Below are 25,778 nucleotides of genomic sequence, written 5' to 3' on the forward strand. Positions count from 1 at the left end.
ATTTGTGTGACTGAGCTGCCCTCTAAAGGCCACAGACTGTCAGCAGCAGCAAACTTTGAAATGATGCAGAGCAGGTTACGACCAAAACATGTGAATGAGAGTAAATCAGTTAGTCCACTGATTAATACAAAAAACACAAAGAAAAGAGAGATTAATCCTCATGTAACATAATGACAGTCATTAGATCCTATGAAAACCTATTTGTTTTTGTATATCTAAAATCACTGATTCAAACAGTTACCAATATTTGAGTGGTTTTTTTTTAAAAATTTATTTAGTAATTGTCCTTTAATAGGAATCAGAGATATTCTTCTGCTTTGTCAACACTCTTCTGGTTCCTGTGAGAAACATTTCCTGATTAAACCCTTCCGGATTGCACAATTTCCTTTCGGGTAACTCCAATTAATCAATAACTATGTTAAAGAGCATGTCATTACACTCGAGGTAATACGTTTTCAACTCAAACACTGACTTAAACTCGTTTTATGTCATGTAGGTTAACCATTTGTAGAAAGTCAATACAAAAGGATTTTCTCATCAATGTGTGTGTAAAGCTGCAAAAAAACCTGTGAGATCTGATTACATAAGAATGTGTTTTTACTGTGACTAATGCTGAACAGTAATGATAAGTGTGTTGAAAACAGCAAGTCATAATGAGACAGCTATGACTTTTGAGGTCATTACACTTCATTGTGTCCTTCTGGTAACTTCCAGCTTTTCCAAGAAACTTTGTCTCGACCTGCGTCACCCACAAAGCTACAACTAGAAATGCAGAATTTGACATTTTAGGCTGTGTCTTAAAATACAGTTACAAAGCCCTGAGATCCTACAGGTCACATAAAATCAGCCATAACATAGGGAAAAACAATCTAAAAAATTCCACTGTGGTTTATTGTTGTCTAGTTAGCTGTTTCAGATGTCACTTCCTTATTGGAGTGAGGTTAAGTAAAAAAGATTTTATTTTTACAAACAGTTCAAGTTTGATTGTTGCAAGACATCCTGAGCAGAATTTTCAGAATGAAAGAAAAAGTAGTAGTTTCATTTTGATCAGATGCATGTGATGTACGTAAGCACACATCCTCAAAAAGATTTGGTGTTTAACACAATAAGAGACATAAAGGACGGCAATAGAGCTGCAAAGGGACCATCAGGACAAACTAAAAACAACTTATTTTCAAAGTAAAATGACTATAAACAAAACAGCCTTAAAGAGGCACAAAATAACAACAAAGAAAAGAAAAATCGAGACATAAAACAGTCTTAAGGACATGCAAAGCAACCACAAAGAAACACAAAACAACTACAAATAAATAAAAGCAACTACAAAGAGATGCACAATATGAACAAAGAGACATAAAACCTCAAAGAGACACGAAACAACTACAAAGAGATACAAAGCATCCACAGACAAACAATAACAACCACAAAGAGATAAAAAAAACAACAACTACAAAACTGCAAACAAGTGCAGATGGAATACAAACCAAATGCAGACACAAAACATGCTCAAAGTGAGTCAAAACAGCACAAAGCGACAAAGAATTTAAACAGCTACAAGGAGATGCAAAACAGCCACGCAGATGCCAAAAACACAGAAAGAGATGAAAAACAACCTACAGGAGACACAAAACAATCTTCGACAGATCAAAACAGATGCAAAACAACCTCAAAGTGATGCAAAAGAGCTACAAAAATACACAACATGGCCTAAAAATACACGAAACAACCACAAAGACACAAGGAACAACTTCAAAGAGAAACAAAACAACCTCCAAGGGATGCAAGACTACTACAAAACAAACAAAACAAACCACACAGAGACTCTAAACAACATGACTACAAAGAGACGCAAAACAACCTCAAACTACAAAAATAGTTGTTTAGGACAAGATAACAGAATTTTATTAATCAAGATAAGAAGTTACTGAAAGTAAGGATCCTCGATCAGTGCTGAAACCTTCTGTAGATCTTTTAGAGATACAAAAAAAGACACAAAACAACCACAGAGACACAAACAATCAATACAAACAGATGGAAATGGCCACAGAGTTACAGTTAACCATTCAACTAATGGTTAAAGACAAGGACTTTGCAAAAGTCAGTCCACTCTCAGTTCCTTTGTTTCCTAATTTTACTCTGTCCAGTCTAAAAGAGGTAAAGAAGAACGAGACAAAAAACAAACACAAGAGATGCAAAATGGCAATAAAGAGACACTAGAACAAGACAACAAACAGATACTTGTGTTGTTTTTTTTGTTCATTATACTCTAAAAAGCTGTGAATAAAAACAAAGAACTGCAGTATTTTATTAAAATAGTCAATGCTGGGGTTGAAAAAGCTTGTGATGCATCAATAATGGAACAGTGAGATACTTTTCTGATTATTATTATTTTTATAGCTTCATTTTTAGACTATTTAATATTCCTTTTTAGTGTAAAATACCGGCATGATTTGGCATCTTATTTTGTATGTTATTTTCCTTATTTTTCATAAATGTAACATGTATGACCTACTGCATACCTTCATTTTCTCAACTGTGTCCCATAAACGTAAGTCATTTGTTGTTTAAAAGAGCAATTTTAAATAAATCTAATGAATTCAGTGCATGACCAACTACTTAATGCAGATTTTAAACAGATAAATTAGCAAACTGAGATTCTGATAGTCCAACACCAAACTCCTTCTTCATTCCTTTGCACGTTTAAAGATGTCACCAGACTAGTGAAGTGGCAGGATCTCGGGTACATTTCACAAACACCCACACAGGCCTCAGTCTGGCATCACGAACACCAGTGAATCAACTAGTTCGTATCGCTGATAGATTGTCCGCTATCAAATGGGCATCACCAAAAATAAAACCCATCAAAGCGCCAGTTGTCATGGCAGCCCCTGCAGGTGACAGCATTTTCAGACGTGAGCTGGTGGACCCAACAAAGGCTTCACACCAGCTATTGATCAGGACCGCCACTTGTGGAGGCTGAATAGTCCCACAGAAGCCCAGACACCCAGAGGAAATGATGCTATTATTTTTCCACGGCTCTCTGATGTGGCTGACATGAATAGGTTGCCCACTTCAACGGCATGATTTTGATCTACCGATGTGCTGTGTATGTGCTGAAGATATCCTCCCATCTAAGCGGTCGGTTGTTTAAACTGTGCTGCAGTGGGAGACATGAGTGGCACTGGAACCAAGAAGCTCCAAAGTATGCAGTATGATTAAATGAATAGTTTATGGGAACATTAAATGGTATTGGAAATATTAAAAATGATTATTACTTGATTTAAAAAGCCTGTTTTTCTCCCTATGGCACATTTATCGTTTTATTTTATGATTTAATCTTAAAGTATGTAAAGTTATTGTTGAAATGAAGCTGGTCAGATCAGGTTAACTTTTAGAATAAACCTGATTTGTTTAAACAGAGTTATGTAACACTGACCAAACAAGAAAGCCAAGATTTTACCACTGACTCTAGTGTTGTTGCCATATTATTTGACTTTATTTATGCAGCTTTTATCATTCTTTAGGGGTAATTTAGATTTAGACTTATTTTATGTAGCATAAGTCTAAACATTTGCAAGCATGTATGTAGCTGTAGTCTTAGCATTTATCATATATAAATCACATTAAAGCTCTGGAAAAAGCCCTAAGTGGACCAAACTACCATTTTTTGAAAAACAGGATATGATTAAAATCCAGTGTTGAGTTGTCCAGCAAAAACAGGAAACTAAAGACAAATTTAGGGATTGTAAGCTTCTGTATCAAAATTACAAACAGTATATTTTATCCCTTAAATGGCACAATTTTGTATGAAGAGGGTTATAGTTGAAACTGACTGATTTACTGACATGTGCGTCACCAGTGGAACCAAGGTCGATAAGAAATTAAAAAAATCTAAAGTTGCTTTGTATTAAAATAAATGCAGTTAAGTTGGTTTTCCTAATATTTTGGACTGATACTGGTTTATAGTTAACAGTACGGCAACCAATATTTATATAATATAATATAATATAATATAATATAATATAATATAATATAATATAATATAATATAATATAATATAATATAATATAATATAATATAATATAATATAATATAATATAATATAATATAATACTTATAAACTTGTAATAGAAACTTTATTGATCCCCAAGGGAAAATTCTGTAAATATTACACTGACTATATGGAAATGTTATATTTAAATCCACTTGACTCTCTCCTCTATTTACTTGAGAGGAAACCATGTGTAATATTGCACTGGTGCGTCAACTCAAAACAATGTTTAAAAAGCAAATTTTGATGTTGTAAGTTGGTGTTTGGTTTATTAATAGACCATGATTTGCAGTCTTGACATAACATATTTTAGGTTTTACGTGTGAAACAATATCTATGGATTTACGAATATTTACAGATCAGATTTTCAGCAATTTCTTGCAACCTTCTCTCTGTTTATAGCAGCTGTATGACCTTTTTTGAATAGTTGTTGGAATTCTTCATATGTTCCTAACAGTAAACGCTGCTCACTAGTCCTGATAATAGCACACACACACACACACACACACACACACACACACACACACACACACACACACACACACACACACACACACACACACACACACACACACACACACACACACACACACACACACACACACACACACACACACACACACACACACACACACACACACACACACACACACACACACACACACACACACACAATCATCTTCACTACTTGAACCTTTATTGAATCAGTCTGAGTGCATGCAGCCAACGTGACCTTTATGGAACCACTTTAGTGCTGACTGGTTTAAGTTCATTCAGGTCAGACATGACACTTTAATCTCCACTTTTCTTATCGTGCTTGATGGATCAGTTATTTGATTGGATAAAGAGGTGAGAGTTCAGTGCCAACATCACTGTGACATTAATAAATATAACAAAAGAAGTCATTAAATGGATCGATGTATGATTGAGAGACTTTTGAAGTCCATGGGGTATATCTTGCATACATTTTTATTATAAGTAAAACTAATGTTTTTAATGTCCATGAGGATCATGTCTTTACAAATTCCATAATTATTTCTTATGGAAACAATCACTTATTAATAAAAAATGACTGGATATCACTAAAATGTCAAATAAATAACCATCCAAATTTAATAACAACCACCTTCTAATTAGCTCAACAATAATAAAATGAGCTTAGTCAAAAAATATTTTGATTGTTTTCTTTTTATTAAGTTGGCAATGTATCTAATTTTATATGGAAAATATCAAATGGTATCTGTATCCAAGAAATCACTTTGAACTAAGTTACCCCTTTTAAAAACACCTCTCAAGGAAGCGTTAATTCCAGATCACATGACCTGTTCCACATGATGTCATTTCCTCCTGAAGACTGGAGAAACTCCAACGCTTTCTGAATTTAATATAGTGAGTCTGTATATATAATACTTAGAAGAATCTTTATCTAAAAATACCATGTGGTGTTTAGTTAAAGGCGGCCATGTTCATTTTAAGCCTGAAAACAGCAAAAATGTCAACTATGATACCTGAAAAAGTCCCGCAATTATATAGACCATAATAAAAACAGTATTGTCATTTATAAGTACATTTATGTTTTTATATTATAAAAACATTATGCAACAAAGAACAAATTAAAACTTATTTTTTCCACCAAGTATGCATTTGTTGGTGTATTTACATTGCACTTACATTATCTTTGTATGCAACTATTTTATTTATTAGATAGTGATCACTTTGGGATGGGATGATACTGGTCTAAAAATGTCAGTGGTATTCTTGTAATGAGATTAGTTTTTGTTGTGACTCTAGAAACTTACATCAATGCAGCTTTAAAACCCACTAGGCAACACAGGCTTTATAAGATAACCTATTATAGGTAATGCAAGAAAGTATAACACTAAAATATAACCTGCTCTTTATATTTAGTTTGCCAGTTTAAAAAAAGAAAAATGAAGAATTCTCTTGATGTACTGTTGCATTTAGGAGCCAGGCCACATATTACACAGATTCTGTCTTTACCATTTAGGATGCCATTTCCTGAATAATATCAAGCACTAAAACAATAACAAAATATTAGACAGCAACTTCACGTTTTTATTGAGGAAAAGGGTGAGGAGGTTGCTTGGAAACATTTATTCTTTTATTGTATTTTATATTCTCAAACCCAAGTCAGCTCCGTTTATGACTTCACGTCAATCTGAAACTACAAATGACAGTCTGACAACACTGAAGGTGAATCCATCCTTTATTAAATGTTGAGAGAAAGTAGTCTATAGTGGTCTGACACCAACAAACAAGTCATTTATACAGATGACCAATGTCACTCACTAACAGCAGCCAGAATACCGTCCTCTACAGGATCGAATATATCTTATACATACACATGATGCAGAGGCAAACAGCGAGAAGCAACAAACAAGCATTAAATTAACTGAGTAAAATTTAGTTTGAACTTTCCTGTCAATTGTTTCAAAGTGTTTCTGAGTTGAAAGAAGCAGGTCTGCAGGGTGTTTACACCTCTGCAGAGACAGAGTCGTCTTCAAGGAAGAAAACTCTGACGCCTCCATGAAGCAAATATAAATATTGACGACGACATGTACACATCTCAGATTAATCTTTCAGGAATGATGAAGGCGCGGTGATATTCTACCACAGCCGTGAAACCATTCTGGTGTCAATTTAAATCTGTAGATTTTAGTTTGAGTACCCCCTGGAGGGCAAATAAGAAGTGTTTGAAGTTGGGGGTTGGACGAATAGTTTGGACCACCACCAGGTGCTTCTACAAAGAGACATCGATCCTGGCCCACCTCAGTATTTCAGGTTACGGGCGAGGATGTCAAAAACAGCCCAAACACACACTTACTCAGCAGTAATGTGTGCTGGTGCTTCCTCTGAGAAGAACACGCTGGTGGAGCCCAGTAAAATAGCAGAGTAACCCCGCTGTTCAGCAGGCTGCCCTCAGAGCAAAACTCCCTCAGCCAGAGACTCGGCCTCGAACAGTCGCCACTTAGCTCCCTAAATGAGCGCTTTCACCCATTCAGACGCTGGAAATGATGTTAGGTTTGTCCTGAGAAGTGGCTGGAAATGAGGCTGAGCTGTTAAAGGCTGACTGGCATCTAAGAGGAGGGAGTTTCAAAGTGGAGTTTAAGGTGAGAGCAGCCGGCTAAACGAGCAGGGTTTAACCTCAGCAACCAGCCTGGGTGATGTCGTTGCCGGAGCTCTTCGTCACGTCCAAAGTGGTAAAGATCTGGAAGGTAGAGGGGAGGAACAAGTAATAAATACACTTTATTTTGCAGCATTTACACTTTCATACGTATTTAATCCCAAAGAATCCCATGAAACTGTTTCATTAGTTTAGCATGAGTCTTTATAAAAATGCAAGTTTATTTTACTGTAAGCCATAAACATAATCTTATTATTCCTGTTCTAACTGTTGTAACGTTCAAAAACTGCTAATTACAAATAAAATGATTACTTAACATTCAGTTCAGTATTAATTATTAAACAAGTATTACACCATGTACATATTACAGTAATTGCATGGTATGTTTCATCCCATACTCTACTAAAACGCCTGTGAAGCAGGCAGCTGAAAAGATTTTTATTCAGACAGACTTTTGGTTGACCTGTATCTGCTCTATTTTATTTATTGTTTTTGCTGGTGTATACTGTACTGGAATTGAAATTTGATCAATTTATTATCTTTATTATTATTGTTTTTATTTTAATTTTAATTATTGTTGTAAAGCACAATGTGTCTGTGAAAGGTGCTATATAAATACATTTTACTTACTTTACTATTCTTGTCATTTGTGTATTTTGTGTTTCCATTTTCTATTTCTACTACATTTTAAAGGTTATACCTATACACGTGTATGTAAAAGCTACATACTTTAGGAACACCCAGTTAACATTTCTTGAATCTACCTGGAATCAAAGTATTCAAAACTACAGAACTCACTGGTCAAAATGAGACAGAGTTTGACATTTAAAGTACAGTTCCACAGAAACGATGGTATAATACGGGACATGATAAAACTGCTTCAACTGTGATTTCTGTTAATATCTGATGAAGATGTGGGTAAAACATTGCTAAAAAATGGCAATGCAAGTAATGTAGAAAACATCAAACAAGTGGAAAATGGCTGTTTAATGCGCTGCAATTATCACCAAACACATTACCATAATGAATGAGTAATGCTGCTCATTATTTAAGCTAATTAATACACCGAGCTCAGAAAAAATAAAAACATAAACATGCATTCAATTTGAGATCTGCAAAATGACTACTAAATCCTCTTGCACTGCATTTTAAGGACAGTCAGACCTCCAAACACACACAAGCTGATACTTTGAGTTGCTGAGGCTTGAACTGTTTTAGTCTTTTCGCTGGATGTCTGGTTAGGACAGCAGCACACACAGCTATCCGTTTCATTTCAGAATGTTTGTTGCGTACTTTGTCTGCCAAAAAGCATTTTGATATGCAGTATGTTGTCATATCCTGGTCTGGTTGGGCAACAGACCACTGTTGCAACAAGCAGTACAAACAGTGTTTTATTGTATAGATGGTGGTTTTCCATGGGTGTGTAGCTCTACACCAGTCTTCATTTTGCTCTTAGAGAACTCTTACAACTTAAATAGGTTCCACAAAAAGCCTAAACTCTTTTCACAGAGTAACTCCACTAAAAGTCATGATTCACTGCAACAGGTTTTTGTCACGGTTGAGTTCTTCCAGAATGCAAATGCTGGAACGGATGTGGACAAATGTTTTGATTTAGTAACTGAAACGAAACTTTTAAGTGAAACCTCTTTTAACACTTTCCTAATGCAGGCAAAGTGAAAATTCTGCTGCTGTGTTTCAAATGGCATCAGCCTATTCTGAACAAACATTAAGGAACTAAATTTTAAGCTACCAATTCCATAGCAACAACTGCATTCAATTGGTAATTTGTTATAGGAGCATGTGCAAAAATAGTAGCTTCTTATTTGTTCTCTTGTCTATAGTGGCACGTATTTGTTGAATCACTATGTGCTGCAAGCGTTTCACTGCAGGAGTCCAATGAACTAAATACTTCCAAGCTTTTGGTCATTTCAGGGGAAAAATGGATGGCATCTTACTCTGAATTCAATTACAGTTCTACCCAAGACAGTCAAGAACTCTTTGTACAACTAATGAATTTCAATATCTGCCTGAAATCTGACAATTAGTTTGACGTAAGCCCTGGTGAAAGTCTAACTTTATGAACCCTTCCTCTATTTCAGTCAACATCCGTCTGTTTGTAAGACAGATTTCAACAAATGTGCACCAAACCTGACTGCTAACTCCTATTAAAGGAAGGGTAAAATAAATAAGCAGTCTTTTTACCTCAGCACAGGTTGGGTGGATGCCGATGGTGCCGTCCAGCTGCTCTTTGGTGGCACCGCATTTCATGGCTGCACCAAAGCCCTGTGTGACTTCTCCTGCATTCGGGCCGAGGTAGTGGAATCCGATGACTCGATCCTGCAGAGTCACGGAGTTACATTAGGCACAAAACACAATGAGGAGATTTATATCTTGGTTGCAGAGTGAATGAGACGGTGTAGAAGTAGTGCTGATCTTACATTGTCCAGCCTGTTGCAGATTAACTTGCCGTAGCATCTGTTGTTGTCCCTGCCAGGCACAGTGAACTCCAAAGGCCAGAACAGACTGTGATAAACCTGGACAGAGGGGCAGCAGAACAGTGATGGTCAATGACAGCAATGAGCAGCATTAGAAACTGCAAGGAAAACGCAGAAAAAAAAACTGTCTGGATGAGTTCCTCAGTTAAAGACAACACTTCTCAGCTGTACTGCAAATATCTAACATTACACTAGGATTCACAGCCAGAGGAACCAGATATTTCATCCATTATTCAGGTGTTTTACCTCGATGTTGTCCTGCCCGTACAGCTCAATAGCTTTCTCCTCTGACAGGCCACAGGAGCCGTACTCCAGCGGGGTGAAAACAGTGGTGGGAACATTGATGTAGTCACACTGCATAAACACAGACAGTTAATCAAGGTTTGTTGGGTGAAATAAATGGTCCTGCTGTCAAATGTCACACGTCAAGGAAGGTTTGAGCTTCAGTAGGCTAATGGAAATATCAGGTTGTCATTGTAAAGGCAGACTGCAGCACCTGAGACAGCAAATGTCGAAATCTGAGCTTCACCCTCCTCATTTTTCAATTTTATCATATTATAACTTTCTATTTCAGTGTCTTAAGTAGCTTTTTAGTACTACATACTTCTTGTCGGAAGAACCAGAACAAAGTTGCACAATATTTTCCTTAACCTATATAAAACATTTAGAAGCTGTATTATCAGGTCACTTCAAAGGACCCTAATGTTCATTTTTTATTACACAGCAATTTAAATGCAAAATCATTGTTGATGCATCTGAGACTTTTATGGTGCTACTGCAGGTCTGTTTTAATGTGCATCACAGTGAAAACCCAGAATTTCAAAGACAAAACAGACACACCCTGCAAAATTTCACAATTTGTGCTTCTATTTAACAGCCCATACGAGCTACAGGTTTCTATAAATGTTATCTGCAGGTAACAATATACCTTCACTGTGGATCCTCCATAGAGACGTCGTGCCAACAGCTTGCCAGCCTGGATGGCGACAGGTGTCAGCTCCCACTTTCCCTCCAGAATGTCTCCAATGGCGTAGATGTGAGGCACATTTGTCTGCTCCTCATCGTTCACTGGAATTTTTCCATTCCTGGAAGGTGGTGAGGAGAGGTCAGTGAGGAAGAATACAGACATTTTTAGTTTGGCCCAGTTTTGCAGTTTTAATTTTAAAATTACATTTATTTTTTCCCCTGATTATGTTGAAAATAAAAGAATGAAACGTATACACTACCAGTCAAAAGTTTGCACACGCCTTCTCATTCAGTTTTTATTTATTTGTATTATTTTCTACATTGTAGAGTAATACTGAAGATTAACACTTTTTCTTTACAACATAATTCCACATGTAGTCTTTTATAGTTTTGATGTCTTCAGTATAAATCTACAATGTATAAAATAAACAAAAACTGCTCAATCAGAAGGTATGTCCAAACTTTTAACTGGTAGTGTATATAACTTCATATGTAAAGATATGGGGAAGTTCAAATCCAATTTTCCTACATTGACAGAGAACCATAAAAACTTGAAATAACTGGTTATCATGGACCAAAAACTCACCGTTGAGAGATTTGGTCGACTTTTTAATGGTTCAAATTGTGTATAGAGTTAAAAATCAATTACAATCTGAATTCATCCAAGGGTTGTTTTAACTGCAAGAAAGTCATGTTGTGGTTTGAATTTATGGAACCGTAGTTAGGATCTGCAAACATGTAGCACACTTCAGAGAAATATTTTACTGGTATTGGTACAACAAATTTTGTTTTGTGTTAATGTTCGGTCTTAAATAGAGGTACGGTTAAAAAGATGAAAATTCCGCTTTTTTCTGGGACTGTAGGAATATTTATATTGTGCTGCACTGCTTCCAACTACAGGATTCAAATAATGATCTGTTTATTTATTTATAGTTCATTGCCTTATTGCTATTAATGATATTAATTGGAAATTGAAAAAAATAAACTACCCAATAGAATATTTTAACCACTATTTAATTGTTCAATTTTAACTTATTATACTGCTAAAATTATGCAAAAACTCCTGAAACCAAAGGGACTGTCAGTAAAGTAGGCACTTTTGGGCTAATGAACAACAGCACACTTCTAAACAACAGCATAAATAAGAAATAAACTGGGCCTAAGGTCACACAAAGCTTTTTTATAAGCAACATTAAAATTCAACACAGTCTAGCAGCAGAAACACAAACAGGCTGATGGCCCCTGAACCCAGTGGCCTTATGGCTGCATGTTGGCTTCATCTGAATATGACTACGGTCATGAGACCAGGGCATGACTCTGAGCGCTCTTTTAAGCTGGCCTCATGCTGTCTTAATCCCTGTTGGCTTTACAAAAACATGGAAATCCTCAAAGAAAAGGCTGCAAGTTCTATGCTTGCAATATCACAAACAACAGTTAATTGCAAAATGTTGAAATAAGTAAGATTAATTCTATTTTAAACCTAATTTCCTAGAGATGAAAAAAGAGGGACAACAGGAAATGTGCTGCTTGAAGCCATTAAACAAGCAGGGTAATCAAATTAGTGCAGACAATGCAAAATGACACCAGACTGGAGAAACCTTTTAACTGCAGTTACATCACTTTTCTGCCATAATATACTGCACATCAGCTTTCTAATCTCAACAATAAGTCAGTCCTTCTCCATACCTAACAAATCCCTCAGCACACTCATGCCTCCCCTGCAGAGAGCCATGAGACGGCAAATACTGCTGAATCACTGTGACTGTACCGTGAGTCTTAAAGGCACAGTAATGGGAATGAACGTGCAACGACGAACCACACAGTGAGACAATAAACTTACTTTGGGTTGACTTTGACCCCTGTTTTGTCCAGGCCAATCTTGTCAGTGCATGCGTCTCGGCCCACTGCTATCAACACCTGATAAACAGAGAAGTTAGTGGTTGAGTCTGAAGGAAGAACTGAGTCAAGACAGCGGCTAGAGCTTTGTTAGCACAAGAACAGCTAAACAGAAAAACTAGGGAGAAGAAAACGGAATTGCTTCATACTAGCGTTGTGATTGGTTCAGATTAATCATTTCCTTCCTCTTAAAGGAAAACAGATAGTTATCTTTGACTTTTATTGCAAATGTGAAAACCTTTATGGTCTAAAGCATATGAAATTTACTCATTATCTAAAAATATCACATCTAAATTTGGCCAGGTATCCACAAAGACAACAAAAACCTAGTATAAAAGTAACTATAAAGCAGACAGTCTCGCCTTTCAGCCAATCTATGCCTCTCGAAGTAGCAAGCTGTACAACCGTAATGAGATTTAATCATTTAGCTACCGTTAGTGGGAGCAACAACAGTGGAAATGTAATTTTGAATCAGCTCTCTAGCAGTCGCTGTTCATAAACACAACACACAGACACAGGGACCAACATCCCTTCTATTTATTTACCGCAACCAGGTTACACAAGCTACCAAACTAGCTAAACTGGACTGTAAGCTCGTTTTAATACTCAGTATCAAACTGAAAAAACAGTGATCACAGCAGCATTTAATGTTTATTGGTTAGTTCAGTTGTCTTAGTGGTGTTTTGATTCTAAAGATAATCCCAACAAGAGCTAGTTAAGACTTAGCAGTCTTAGCTAAAGTACTAGAGATTAGGTATTTGTGTACTGTGGTGTATAAGGGGCAGTGACAACACCACTCATTAAAGGTTATACGAAGTAAATAAACATCAAAATGAAATAAATGGGAATAAATGGCAGAACAGTACAAATAGCATTTTGAAACTGAAATTGCCTTGAATGATATTCAGTTCAAAATACAATTAACAATAATTTCTTTAATCATTTTCCAAGTTGCTGGTTTATGTACACAATTTACACAATTTCTTTGAATTATTGTTCTTTCGTTATGTATTTTAAGTGATCTGTTACTGAATACTTTAGGATTCCATATGACAGGAGAAAGGAACTAGAACACCACAATACACATTACACTGAAAAAACACATACTTAATAAGAGTAACTGCTGTCACAGAGAGGAGAGTTAAGTGACGAACGAATCAACAAATTAAAAAGGTACGTACCGTGTTGTACTCGCCCTCAATGACCTCGTCAGACTCTGTAGACTTGGCTGTCACCTTCAGCCTGCCTGGAGTGCCTGCTTCCAGCTCCTCAATCTGACACATAAAGAGGACAAACATGTTGAACTGTGTCAAATGTCAGGCTGCGAAATAAACTTAAGATGCAAGGATAAAACAACAATAAATGAAGTGCAATTAACTGCACCTATTTCAGAGTATGCTGACCACCTGCTGCCTTGGCTACAAATAAATTCAACACGGGAACACATTGAGGTACAGAGGTCTCATTTCCAAACGTGGTAAAATTTTAAAAATATGACTTGAAGGACATGCTAAAAACCTGATAACTTATAGTCATTTCAACTGTACCTAGAAAAACTACATCATCATTTAGCTGCATCTGCACACATAGCAGTTTTATCAACACTCACCTTTGTAGGGACATATTTGCGGAGGAACTTGACACCGTGCTCCTCCATGTGTTCTCCGGCACGGTTAGCCATGTCCTGGTCGAAGCCCCTCAGCAGGATGGACCGCACCATGACGGTGACGTCCAGTCCCAGGCCGGCCAGGAAGCCGCCACACTCCAGAGCCACGTACGACGCCCCGATCACCAGCGTCTTTCCAGGGCAGTACGGCAACGAGAAGAGGTCGTCACTGGTGGACAAACACACAGCAGAGTTAAAGCACAGAGCAGGATAAGCAATGAAGAGCTCCTTTTTTCCAGCAAGTTTTGCAAGCAGATAAACCTTCTGGTTAAAAAGGTGGAGATTTTTTTCTTACTGTGTATGAATTAAGGTCCCATGTAAACCCTCCAGTATAACATGTTGATTATTAAAGGAAACATTGTGTGCTGAAAACAAGATGCTGCTCATAAACCTTTTCTGTTGCCCTGCAAAATTATAAATGCTCCTGAATACAGCAAAAGACAGTGGTGGATACTAATAATACTGGTCATATACAAGTATCCAGGCTGTGATTGGTTCCATTTTGGATCCAGTCCCCCAGTGGCAACCACCTGGGTTCTTTCTTTTACCAAACCTTTGATAAATCCTTTTTTGATCTGCAAAAAAATTATGCTGAAAACAATTATTTGGACCAAGTAGTCCAACAAGAAAAAACTGATGTAAAAGTCAGTACGCTCTTATTTCAGTGTGTCAAGGCAATATGAATCAACCAACCGTATTTCATACTTGTGTTGTTCATCAGTTTTAAACTGCCACCACATGCAGTAAAAGTATATTAGGCTAAATTCAAAGTGACATTGATTGAATTACCAGCTTGTAATAAAAACTGTTACATTTCTGGTTTATTGTCCAGCAGCTGAGGGATCTAAAATGAATCCTTGAGTTCTAGTTAACTCCTAATGGTGAAAGTTAAACTAAATGAGATTCAATAATAAGTGGATTCAATTACGTGCTATTACACTCTAACCCATATAATTTTTTTTCTGTATTATGCGGCAATCCTTGATATGGCACATGTGGGAGCAAGTGGGCAGCGAGATCAACTCCAGCATAATCACCAAAAACACCTGAGAATAATTTGACATTTAGAGATAATTTGAGATTAATGGGTGCCCTGAGGCGAGGCCACCTGTTAGGTCATGAAAGGGCGTGCTCATCGGTTCAGAGATTACACTCAGTCAACACACTGTGGCATAAGACGCCCTTTTTCACAAATCTGCTGAACGCACCCACTGATCTAAAACTGAGCTCTGGGTGAGGCTTCCAGTAACACAGCATATTAAAGAGCTGGTGGTGAAGTACTCAGCGTTGTGCTCTCACCTGGTGATGCAGTACTCCTTGTCTCCAGGGATGCCCAGGTAGCGTGGCCTCTCACCCGTAGCTAACACAAACTTGGCCGCTGTGTAAAACGTCTCTTTCCCTCGTTTGTTTGTCGCCTGTCAGAAAAAGCAAACAGAGGCTCAGGGATACTGTTGAAACAGATGGTGCGAGATGTTTAATGAGGAGAATTCTTTGAAAAGTGAAACCATTTGCTTTGTGTGCAGCTAAAAACGTGTTCATGAGTAGGAAAACCAACAGCAATGCTGAAAAGGCCGACTAAATATTTATCAAATTCTTTTCAAGACAAACAAAGCAAAATATTTGTTGCTACATCACACTAGACAACATTTCACAAGACAGCTCATGGAGATTAGTGAAGACTTTTGAGATGGCACCTTGAACAATGCTCTTTTTATAAAATTAATCACAGAAATGCTAGTTGGTACAGCTTCTAAAACTGGTTCTAAACCAGCACTTCCAGTTTAACATTTGTACAATTTCACTGAAGGTTTCTTTATACTACAAGTACCCATTTACCTTGATTTTGTGTGGTTCAATGAATTCTGCATAGGCATTGACATAGTTGACATTCTTGTCTCTCAGTGCCACCCTGTAACCCCAGTTCAGTGAGCCAATGTAGTTGTTCACTGCCGTCTTCATCGTCTCCCAGTTGTGTTTCACTGAGGAATGACAGACACCGATCAGTGGAATCAGCAGAAAAACAACAAGTGACTCCTAAAAATAGGTTTGCCTTATTTACCATGGCAAGCTGGTGTTATGTGCCCCCTCCGTGACCTCCTGGGTCGCTGCCCTGAGCCCTCACCTGTCTCGTCGAACTCCCAGCCGAACTTGCGGGCGTCCTGCATGGCTGTGGCCAGCATAGCCGTCTGGTGCATCAGCTTCTTGGGGATGCAGCCAACGTTCACGCAGGTTCCACCGAGACCTGATCACCACAGCGTTACACAATGGAACAGTTGGTTAGCAGCTAAATTACATCACATTGTATCTTGTTAGATATCATTATAAAAAGTATCTTACCCCAGGTGGTTCCTTTTGGTGTAGGCACCACATAGTCAAGTACCATGACCTTCTTCCCCAAATTAGCGGCTTCCTGTTGTCAACAGAGCCAATGTTACTGCTTCAGCATGTAAATTAGTCATTTAGTAGTATGTTTATGCCACTAGAGGCAGTTTCCCCTCGCATACTTGCAATCTGTATCCAAGGAGAAACAGTTTATGGTTCACACTAAGTGCAAATTTTCTGACAGATACCGTGAATAAATTTTATATTTTTAAAGTCATGCCTCAGTTTGATATTCACAGCACAATTAATTTAGAAGAAGTGATGGAGCGTCATCACATCAGACACCAATCAAAAGTATGACTGTCACACAAGAAAGACAACATGAATTTGTAAAACCACCTAACAGAACACTTTAAGCTGTGGGTCAAACACGCTGTAGAATGTATACTGTGCGCTGCAGCCTTCATGCTTTGCTAATTGCATTGCTTCAAGTTTCAATTTGACATTGATAAATTGTTCAACCCTAGCCCAAAGCGAAGTGCAGCAACTGATTGCAGAATTTCAACACCAGCTTCAGTTTCACAATGATTCTCTGACAAACTGTTAGCCACAAAATTGTGCAACAACCCACAACCAGGTAATGCTAAATGTGTTGCAGTTAATCTTGTCACCTTTGAGCAGGCCAGACCTCCAGAGCCTCCTCCAATGACGATCAGGTCGTAGTCGTAAGCTTCATTTTCTCCGTTCAGAAGCTGCTGCAGGCTGCCGTCTTTATGGGCCTGACACAAAGATTCACAAAATGCTTCATCAATACAGCACTTAGTTATATTAGACAGGACAACAAAAAATTATGCTCTGATCACTTCAGACTGAATTTGTGAACACACTCATAGCTAAAACAATCCACTGCCTAATGATTACTTTCAATCATTAACCCTCATTCGTGTAATATAGTTAACTCTATGCAAGGGTTCCAGGCACCTTACATAACATAACTGGGACGACGATGACTGACCTTTGAACTAAGCAAAGGGAAACTGTGCATTTCTCTGCCTGTGTGCGATCAACTTTTGCTAGATGTTTTTGCAGATTGTTGGTGTTTCCGTTCTTATATGCAAGAGACATATGTTGCAACGAGCATTGTCAACACCAAGATAGATAGCTCTCTCACAAAATACATCTTTCATCAACCAGAAAGGGAGCTGGTGACATAAAATATGCAGAATTACATCTGTATAGGGATGATAAACCGGATACTATAATCTTCGTTTGCTCAGTATGTAGAACAGAACTGATAACGATGCCTATTGATGCGCCGGTATTTAATTATTGAACCCTAGAGATAACAGGTTTTGGCACTCATCCCTTCTGGCAGGTGCAGACAATAAAAACAATGTTTTTCCAATTACTCACAATCACTCAGCAGCTAAAAAAATCCCTTCAATTTACAAGCAAAGCATGCTATATTTATTTTTATGCATCATTTTCAGACACAAAACTGTCAACATTAAACCTTGGTGATATTACCCTCTGTCAGAAATCATTTTGGGTCAATAGTAATATTTTAATTTAAAGCATTTATTGGCCAACATCAATGATGGATCCCTAACACAACTTTAAAAGAGCGTGCAGTGGATGAATTCACTTCAAAAAAAAGGACAAGCTGATACATTTAGCAACATTGATACAGCCTGCCCTCCATTTACACTCTCTTACTGGTCTATGTCGCAGTGTAGCAGAAAAATGTGGTGTACACAAAGACAAAATAAGGGTTCCTGACACCAAACCTGCTGTTGTAATAGACCTCTGAGGGGACAAACAAGGTTAACTATTTTCTCATTTTAATTATTTGCCCACAGGTAAGAGATACGCAGCCCACAGGAATGATCTACTGGCACACCTACATGTTTCTGGTTACACTTCTTCCTTTGCTGCCATGACAAAGACTTATTCAGTACTCTCTTGTTTTGGGATCACAAGGAAAAAGACACTGCACACTTTATGAGTCATAACTATTCAAAAGGAGGGCAGAAAAGTGGGCTGAGCTTCTCAAGTGCTGAGGAGTGCTGCACCATTTACGGACATGGCACATGCATTTGCAGGACCAAAAGAAAAACATAACACTAAAAAAGATACACACTAAAGCATTTATCTGAGGACATTTGTTTGTTACCTGCAGTGTTTTGTCGCAGCCACCAACATGCGTCTTACTGATGAAGACATTTGGTACTGTTTTCTGGCCAGTCATCTCAAGCAGCATCTCCTGGTAGTTTGTTCCATCCTCTGTACAGAAAGGTGAATATTGTGTGAATGCATAACACTTATTAACAATTTCTTAACTGCAACCAATTTTCATGTGGAAATACCTGAGCATCCACTGCATTATGTGTTTGTTTTGACTCTAATACACAAACAAAAACCTCATGTCTCGTACTATACTTATATATTGGCAAATTATGACAAACAACAATAGAGGGTGAGATAAAATAGTACGGCTAACCAGTGGCTAGGTGTTTTTTTAGCAGTAACAGTTTACTATTAATATGACACAAAGGCATTCTGTAGCACCTGTTGATGCCACTGGGATAATAAAAATCCTACACTTTAAATCGTTTCTGTCTAAGCAGCAAGATGTGACTTCACTTTAATTGTAAATACTCTCTAATTTCCTTTTGCATGCAATCTTTGCAGTAACAGGTTTCCCTCACTATTATAAATCTAGCTAACATTGGTGCTGCTACATGCCACAATAAAAAGCAATTTCCTGAGGTGGTGCCACTCTGGTTAATGCTGTAAATTATGAACAATCATATACTTGATGGTGACTAAGTTTATCAGTCTTGATTAATGTGGTTAATTATGAACATCCCTTTGTTGATACCTTCACACAATAATAACTGTGACAGAAATAACCGAGTAGAAAGACAGGATGGAGTTTACAGAGTCACGATACAAGGCCATCATCAGGGAGTGACTCAGCACATTTTGTGCTGCAGCAAAGGAGCAAAGTCTGGCCTAACTCAACATCCTTACTACTATATTGTTGGACTTTTTTCATGCAAGGAAACTGTTTGGATTCAAATCTAGTTGTGAAAGTATGATTTATATTTACATGACATTGAATAATGGTACCACAAAAATATAAGAGGGAGAAGGCAAAAAACTAAGAACAAAAGTATGTAGATTCTCAGTCAGTGAAGCTCTTAGAAACTTGCACGGAATGGAAGGAAAATGTGCACAAAATAGGCACAGGACTACCATACAAAAAATAAAAGACATGTATATTATAAAACCCAGTGTGCATTAGTTAAACAATTTGCATAACCAATACTACAATAATAGAACACATGTTAATAATTGTAATTACTATTTTTTAACCTGTTGAATATTTAAACAATTTTTAAAACAAATAACACACAGATAAACACTTTAACTAATTAATATTAGCCCCGATACGTAGACAGGTACTTCTGACTGCTGTTCTCCTTGACAATATCCAGCACCTGCTTTCCCTGCCTTTATACCTGTCCATCTGTAAAAATAAGTATTTATTTGTTCTGATCAAGATCATTTTTCTGTGATTCATCTGTCACGTACCAATAAAACATTTTTTATTAAAACACCACATTTTAAACATTGTTTACAGCATGCTACAACGTAGTCTAAGCAAATGTAGGGACGCTGTAAGCACCCATTAATGTACACTGCTTGTTAAGAATCACAACCTCTCCTACAAAGGCACATTTTATATTATTACATGAGCGTTATATGATATTGTACAACAACAAACATGATGCACTGAACTGCCAAAGATGCGTTCTTTGTACATGAAAAGCAGTATGCAAATCCAGATCTGAGGATAATTTCTGTATCACAAAGAAAATCTTTCCTGCATTGGCACCACATCTCCACAGGTGTGCACCAGCCTGCCCTGATAAGCCAAAAAGCACTGGTCTGACTGGTTATGCGCTTCAATGATCAACAAGCTTAATGTCTCATTTTTATTGCAAATGTAAGTTTCAGCCTGTCTCCAGACGAGAAAAGCATCTTAAGTTTGCTGTGAAACATTGCAACAAATATAGTATTACATATGGCATGTTACCGCTGCTACAAGCTGAAATAATCAACTCCATCTTACCTATGAGATCCAGCTCCACCACCTTGCACTCGACTTTCAGCTCTTTGAACAAGTCTTTTACCTGCGAACGTGTAAAAGATGTATCAGATTCCGCTGTGGTGCAGAACATACACTGATGCACAAAATTGAAATATTCACCAAACATACATGCATGCATATACATAGAGTTTATATATATATATATATATATATATATATATATATATATATATATATATATATATATATATATATATATATATATATATATATGAAGGTATGTATGACAAACTGACAGTGAACGTCACCTTGTTTTACCTTGGGGTCTGTCGAGCCAATTAGGTCTCAAGTTATCCATAAAGTATGTAAGCTAACTTTTCCAAGAACCGTTACCACTTACAGCAAGGCGGCTAACACTTGATATTTCACTTCGACCTAACAAAAATATTGTTAAACATTACGGCTCGTTGTTTAACGTAATACTGTTGACTGAAAACCAGTGAGGAAGTTTGGAACCAGCCTTTAAAGAGACGCAGTTGCGGACTGCATTGACGCATGTAGTCGAATCAGCAATTAGACGGAGCCCGTGTACTTCGCGGGAGAATATGGAAGTTTTCGACCGGCACAAAGCGAGGTCTCTCCCGTCGACAGAGCAAATAGCTTACCTTTACACAATACGGACAGTAGCTTTTGCTAAAAACGATCACTTGATTGGTGTCGATAAGCTCCTGTATCCGAGTTTTGAGTTCATTCTTCCCGGTGTCGATGGGAGGCATTTTCAAGGTATTTCCGTCTGCCTGCCCAGGGCAAGCTTCGATAGACGGCTGACGGGAGAATGACGGGAAAACAACTTCAGTAGCACCAACTCTCTCGTTCTCTTTCTTTCCTTTTCCAGTCTCTTGGTTGTTTCTCCGAGAGGGAATAGTAAAAAAGCAGCCGAACGACGGTCCTAACCCCAGTTCCTCTCCCTCCGCCGTCAGCAGCTAGTCTACCAACCGCGCCAAACGTCTCATCATTTCTTGTCGCGCTTGCTTTGGGTGCGCTCGATATGACTCACCGCGTTCGCCGTATTTATCATCGCCGAGCGCTGCGAACCGGAAGAGCCCCGCCCACACGGCAAATCTCGCGCTACAAAACGCGCAGAGCTACAGCTACGTCACAAGGTCGGCTATTGACCTGCCGTAGAAGGACAGGAACGATTATTTACCGGAAATATTCTCAATCTTTTAAAAGTTTTTTTTTTTTAATAACTTAGCGAGCTTATACGTAAAAAACAAGCATCCCCTGCTAGCCAAGGTGATGATAACATAAGTTTGGGGTCCTACAGGCGCCTCTGGAAGACAACTAATCCTAATTTAATACAGGAGTAAAGCGAAGAAGAGCTGTGAGTGGATGCATTTCAGGGTTTGTTACGGCTAGCTGCATAATGCTAAGCTAATAACTGCTAATCTGTGGCCTCCGAGCAGTTTACTGTTACTTCTAAAATTATTTCTACTTCTTTGAGGGATGAAATAGTAGAGAATATTCTCCATAGACTTAATTTTCTACAGTCTACCGCCATCTTCTGGTGAAGTTGCTACATGACAGCCTACAGGTGCATTATAAGCTAAGCAACTCCAAACTACTCAAGCTACTATTTCTTCCTTTTCATGCAGTTTTCTGAACTTCTCTCCGATTACATATATTATGTTCCACATTAAATATTTTTTAAACGTGAACCAAATCCGCATTACCACTGTGCAATACAGTTATTTCTGGAACTAGTATGTATGTATGTTTTGGTTTACTTTTGTACTACATTCCTTAAATGTGTGCACTATCCTTGCTCCTGTAATTCTGCAAATCTCCCCACTGTGGGATTAACAAAGACTTATGTTATTTTATTATAACTTAAATTTACAGACAGAGCCAACAGACAGCGGGCCTGACTGACCAACCCTTTTCCTTCTGATTAGTCTGTCACAATGTTCAATGTTTTTAGTGGAATTCAGAAAAGTGCAAGTTGTTTAAGATTTAGGATTTCATACTGCACATTTATAAAGTTGGAAGACTCACAAGAGACAGATTGCTGTCTTTTAGTTCTAAATCAAACTCCGATTACATTAGCAGGGAGGCAAGTTTATTATAATAATAATACCTTTATTTATATAGCATCTTTTAAAAACAGACAGGATGAAAAGAAATACAAAAATACTCAGGAAGACCACTGAACAACAAAAGGCCAGTCAGTCCAAACAGAAAATGAAAGACTAGAGAGGCAAAATTGTAGAAACAGAGTTAAAGATTTTCTAAATGAATCAATACAACACCAAATAAAATAAATAAATAAAATGCTACATCCAAGTAAGAGAGTAGAACAAGGAGAATAAAAAAAAATAGAGGGTAAAACCATAAACACATGGCTAAAAATAAGAAAAATAGTAGTAATATTAAATAAATCAAATAAGTAAATAAATAAATAAAAGATAAACAAGGGTAAATAGAACAATAAAGAAAAAAAATACACAATAAACATAGATAAAACAAAAAATACAGCAAATTAAATTAAGTAGCCAAAAAAATTGTACAGACACCTTGAAGTAAGCTTGTGTATTTTTTTTTATCCAATAACAAAAACTGACTGACTACAGTAGCAAATTTAAAAAGATAATAAAAATTTAAAAATTATATAAAAGATAGTGTATTTTAAAATAGAAAAAATGTGAATAATTTGTTTTGAAAGTAATTAAAATGTTAATTGACTGATCAACATTTTTCTAATAATTTGATTCATCATAACAACCAAATTTAACAAACAAACAAAAGGAGTAATACAATAATCCACTTTGCGACACAAGGAATGAATGATGGAAGAATGCTTTTCTAAATCTTACTTAGACACAAAATGACTCAGTTTGGCTGTGTTTTTGAGATTCCGGGATGAGGATTTAGTTACTTTAATTACATTACCCACAACATGACTTCATAGCATTTTTGTTAGATCCTATCCTGCCATGTAAATGCTCATGGCTGTCAAACTCCACATGCCTTTGGTGCTTGCTAGTCAAAAGTTTGAACTCTATTCCAAAAACCTAGGTAACTAGGGGAAATTTACAAAGAAAAACCTTTAAATATCTCCCTTAAGAGACACAGAAGAAATAGAATTGTTTTCATGTGACAAGTTAACAGACTTCATGAGTGACCTTTTAGTAAACTGATAAATAAAATAACTCACTGACATATGAACTAATGTTTTACTTTTGATTCTTTTGTTTTTTTAATAATGAATACTGGCAAAATGATCAGATACAGATGCACACAGGTGTCTTTTTTATCTTTTTGAGGTCGTAACCCTCAAACAGGTGTTTGATGTTGTGAGGCCCAGATAAAATGTCCCCGCAGCGCAGAAATATCCTCACTACAATGGTTTTTAACAGAAAAATTGTCCACACAAAGGCAGTAAAAAGCATGAACAACACACACACACACACACACACACACACACACACACACACACACACACACACACACACACACACACACACACACACGCACACAGACACAGCAGCACTTTTGAACTTTTTTTCTGAAACAAGCTCCACTCTGTGGTCAGAAAACAGCAGCACTATAGACCGTGAGAATAAACCAAAACATTGAGCTGAAATTAACCATAAAGCTTAATAAACTCAAACAGAGCTAGAGAATTGAGTGATAACTCTTCATTAGTTCCTCTTTTAGGTGACTTATGATACCCTTTCCCATTGTTGCTGTATTTTAACACATTGTCTTATTGTCATAATAAATCATATAAATTATAGCTGCTTTAAACATTATCCATAACTTATTTTGTTCATTTTATGGTTTAATGATCTTCTCTGTAAATTTCATCTCCCTACATTGTAGTCAAAATGTTGTATCAGATGGAGAAGTATACTAAATCCTTATTTTCTGTATTTTGTGTAAGAATGAAAATGCAAAATGTTCAAAATATGAAAATCTGCCTGTTTGTACAATAATGTAATCTTCTCAGATTTTAAGATTTATTACCAGAAACACTATAGAGGACATGATGTCAGCTATTGTCCTGAATAACCTTCAAGGAGCCTCTAGGGAACATTACATGAAGGCTCTCTGAAGGTCCTCTGGAGATCTCACAAAACAACATTCAAAGAACTTTCTCTGAAGCCTCTTTAAATGTTCTCTCAAAGTTCTACTAAAATGACTAAGCAATGTTCCTTGGAGGTTTCCTTGAGGTTCTCTAACGCACTGGTTCCAGGGGTGAGGGGGTTTGTGAGACACCAAGTCGGGGTTGCAAGATGATTTCCTGCAATCCAATCAGAAACGGCATGTTTTAGCTACAATTATTGCAAGAGATTAAAATAGTGTTTAAACTTGAACACGCCCAGGGATAGTAAGGCTTGTTATTTTCAGGGGCAGAGGGTGAAAAGTTTGTAAACTCCTGCTCGAAAGTTTCCACAAAATAACCTTCCCTAAAGGTCTGTAGTTGTTCCACAGAACTGTACAAGTCAGTAGAGCTGTATTTGTTACGGCACATTACTGAAATAAACAATTAAATGACATGTATCCTCTGACTCATGAGATGTTTATTCCTTGATGCTACCCTGGGGCTAAACATGTTAGTCACAGTGCTGCACTGAGAGCCAGATGGGTTTTTAATGGAAACTGGGCAAACAGGGCGGTTCTGATTATGAGCAAGTAGATATCAATTACAAAACTATCCCCTCTTCTCATTTCTGTTTTATCTTTACCAGCAAGCAGGGAAAATTCCCACAACATTGGTTGATATTGCCTGCAAGTTGTAGCAATGTTTAACAGAAAACATTTTAATCCAATGATCAAAGCATGTTTTATGGTTACTTCTGATTTCTAGTAAAGTTCTTATAAGGTTAAAAGTTAAATAACGTTTTAATTGGAGCATTTAGAGGATATTTGGAGGACGTTCTCATATTATGTTCCCTGACAACAAAAGAAGAATGTTCTCAAACCGGTATTCAAAAATATTTTCAAGTTGTTATCAAGACCTCAGACAGAATGTTTCTTTTCTGAGGATGTTTTTGGGATGTTGTTGAGGGAATATATTATAAAACATTCCCACAAATTTACATAGAATTCATTCTGAA

At 37.1% G+C, this 25,778-nt stretch overlaps 1 protein-coding gene across 2 annotated transcripts; it reads right to left on the reverse strand.

Moving 5' to 3' along the window:
- Nucleotides 1-6,260: 6,260 nt before the first annotated feature.
- txnrd3 (thioredoxin reductase 3) lies at nucleotides 6,261-21,688 on the reverse strand. Of its 2 annotated transcripts, none has more exons than XM_023299150.3 (16): nucleotides 21,324-21,688; nucleotides 20,680-20,740; nucleotides 18,715-18,824; nucleotides 17,213-17,320; nucleotides 16,557-16,629; nucleotides 16,279-16,461; nucleotides 16,056-16,198; nucleotides 15,519-15,634; nucleotides 14,163-14,388; nucleotides 13,735-13,827; nucleotides 12,498-12,574; nucleotides 10,620-10,776; nucleotides 9,938-10,045; nucleotides 9,635-9,730; nucleotides 9,399-9,533; nucleotides 6,261-7,280 (listed from the first exon to the last, which is right to left on the reverse strand). In XM_023299150.3, the coding sequence occupies exons 1-16, from the start codon at nucleotides 21,432-21,434 to the stop codon at nucleotides 7,218-7,220; spliced, it is 1,860 nt and encodes a 619-aa protein (XP_023154918.1). In that variant the 5' UTR covers nucleotides 21,435-21,688; the 3' UTR covers nucleotides 6,261-7,217. The 2 variants fall into 2 exon arrangements, with proteins under 2 accessions (XP_023154918.1, XP_023154919.1); XM_023299151.3 differs by having other exon boundaries at nucleotides 16,342-16,461; nucleotides 21,324-21,687.
- Nucleotides 21,689-25,778: the final 4,090 nt, after the last annotated feature.

This window comes from Amphiprion ocellaris, chromosome 5 (assembly GCF_022539595.1).
Source record: "Amphiprion ocellaris isolate individual 3 ecotype Okinawa chromosome 5, ASM2253959v1, whole genome shotgun sequence".
Classification (NCBI taxonomy): domain Eukaryota; kingdom Metazoa; phylum Chordata; class Actinopteri; family Pomacentridae; genus Amphiprion; species Amphiprion ocellaris.

What these genes read in the sequence shown, in the direction of transcription:
- txnrd3 (XM_023299150.3), bottom strand. Translation starts at nt 21,434, where the DNA reads ATGCCTCCCATCGACACCGGGAAGAATGAACTCAAAACTCGGATACAG. An exon ending in ACCAAAAGGAACCACCTGGG is followed by an intron (nt 16,462 to 16,556) that starts GTAAGATACTTT and finishes TGTGGTGATCAG; the next exon opens with GTCTCGGTGGAACCTGCGTG. An exon ending in TTGAACCACACAAAATCAAG is followed by an intron (nt 15,635 to 16,055) that starts GTAAATGGGTAC and finishes TTTTTCTGACAG; the next exon opens with GCGACAAACAAACGAGGGAA.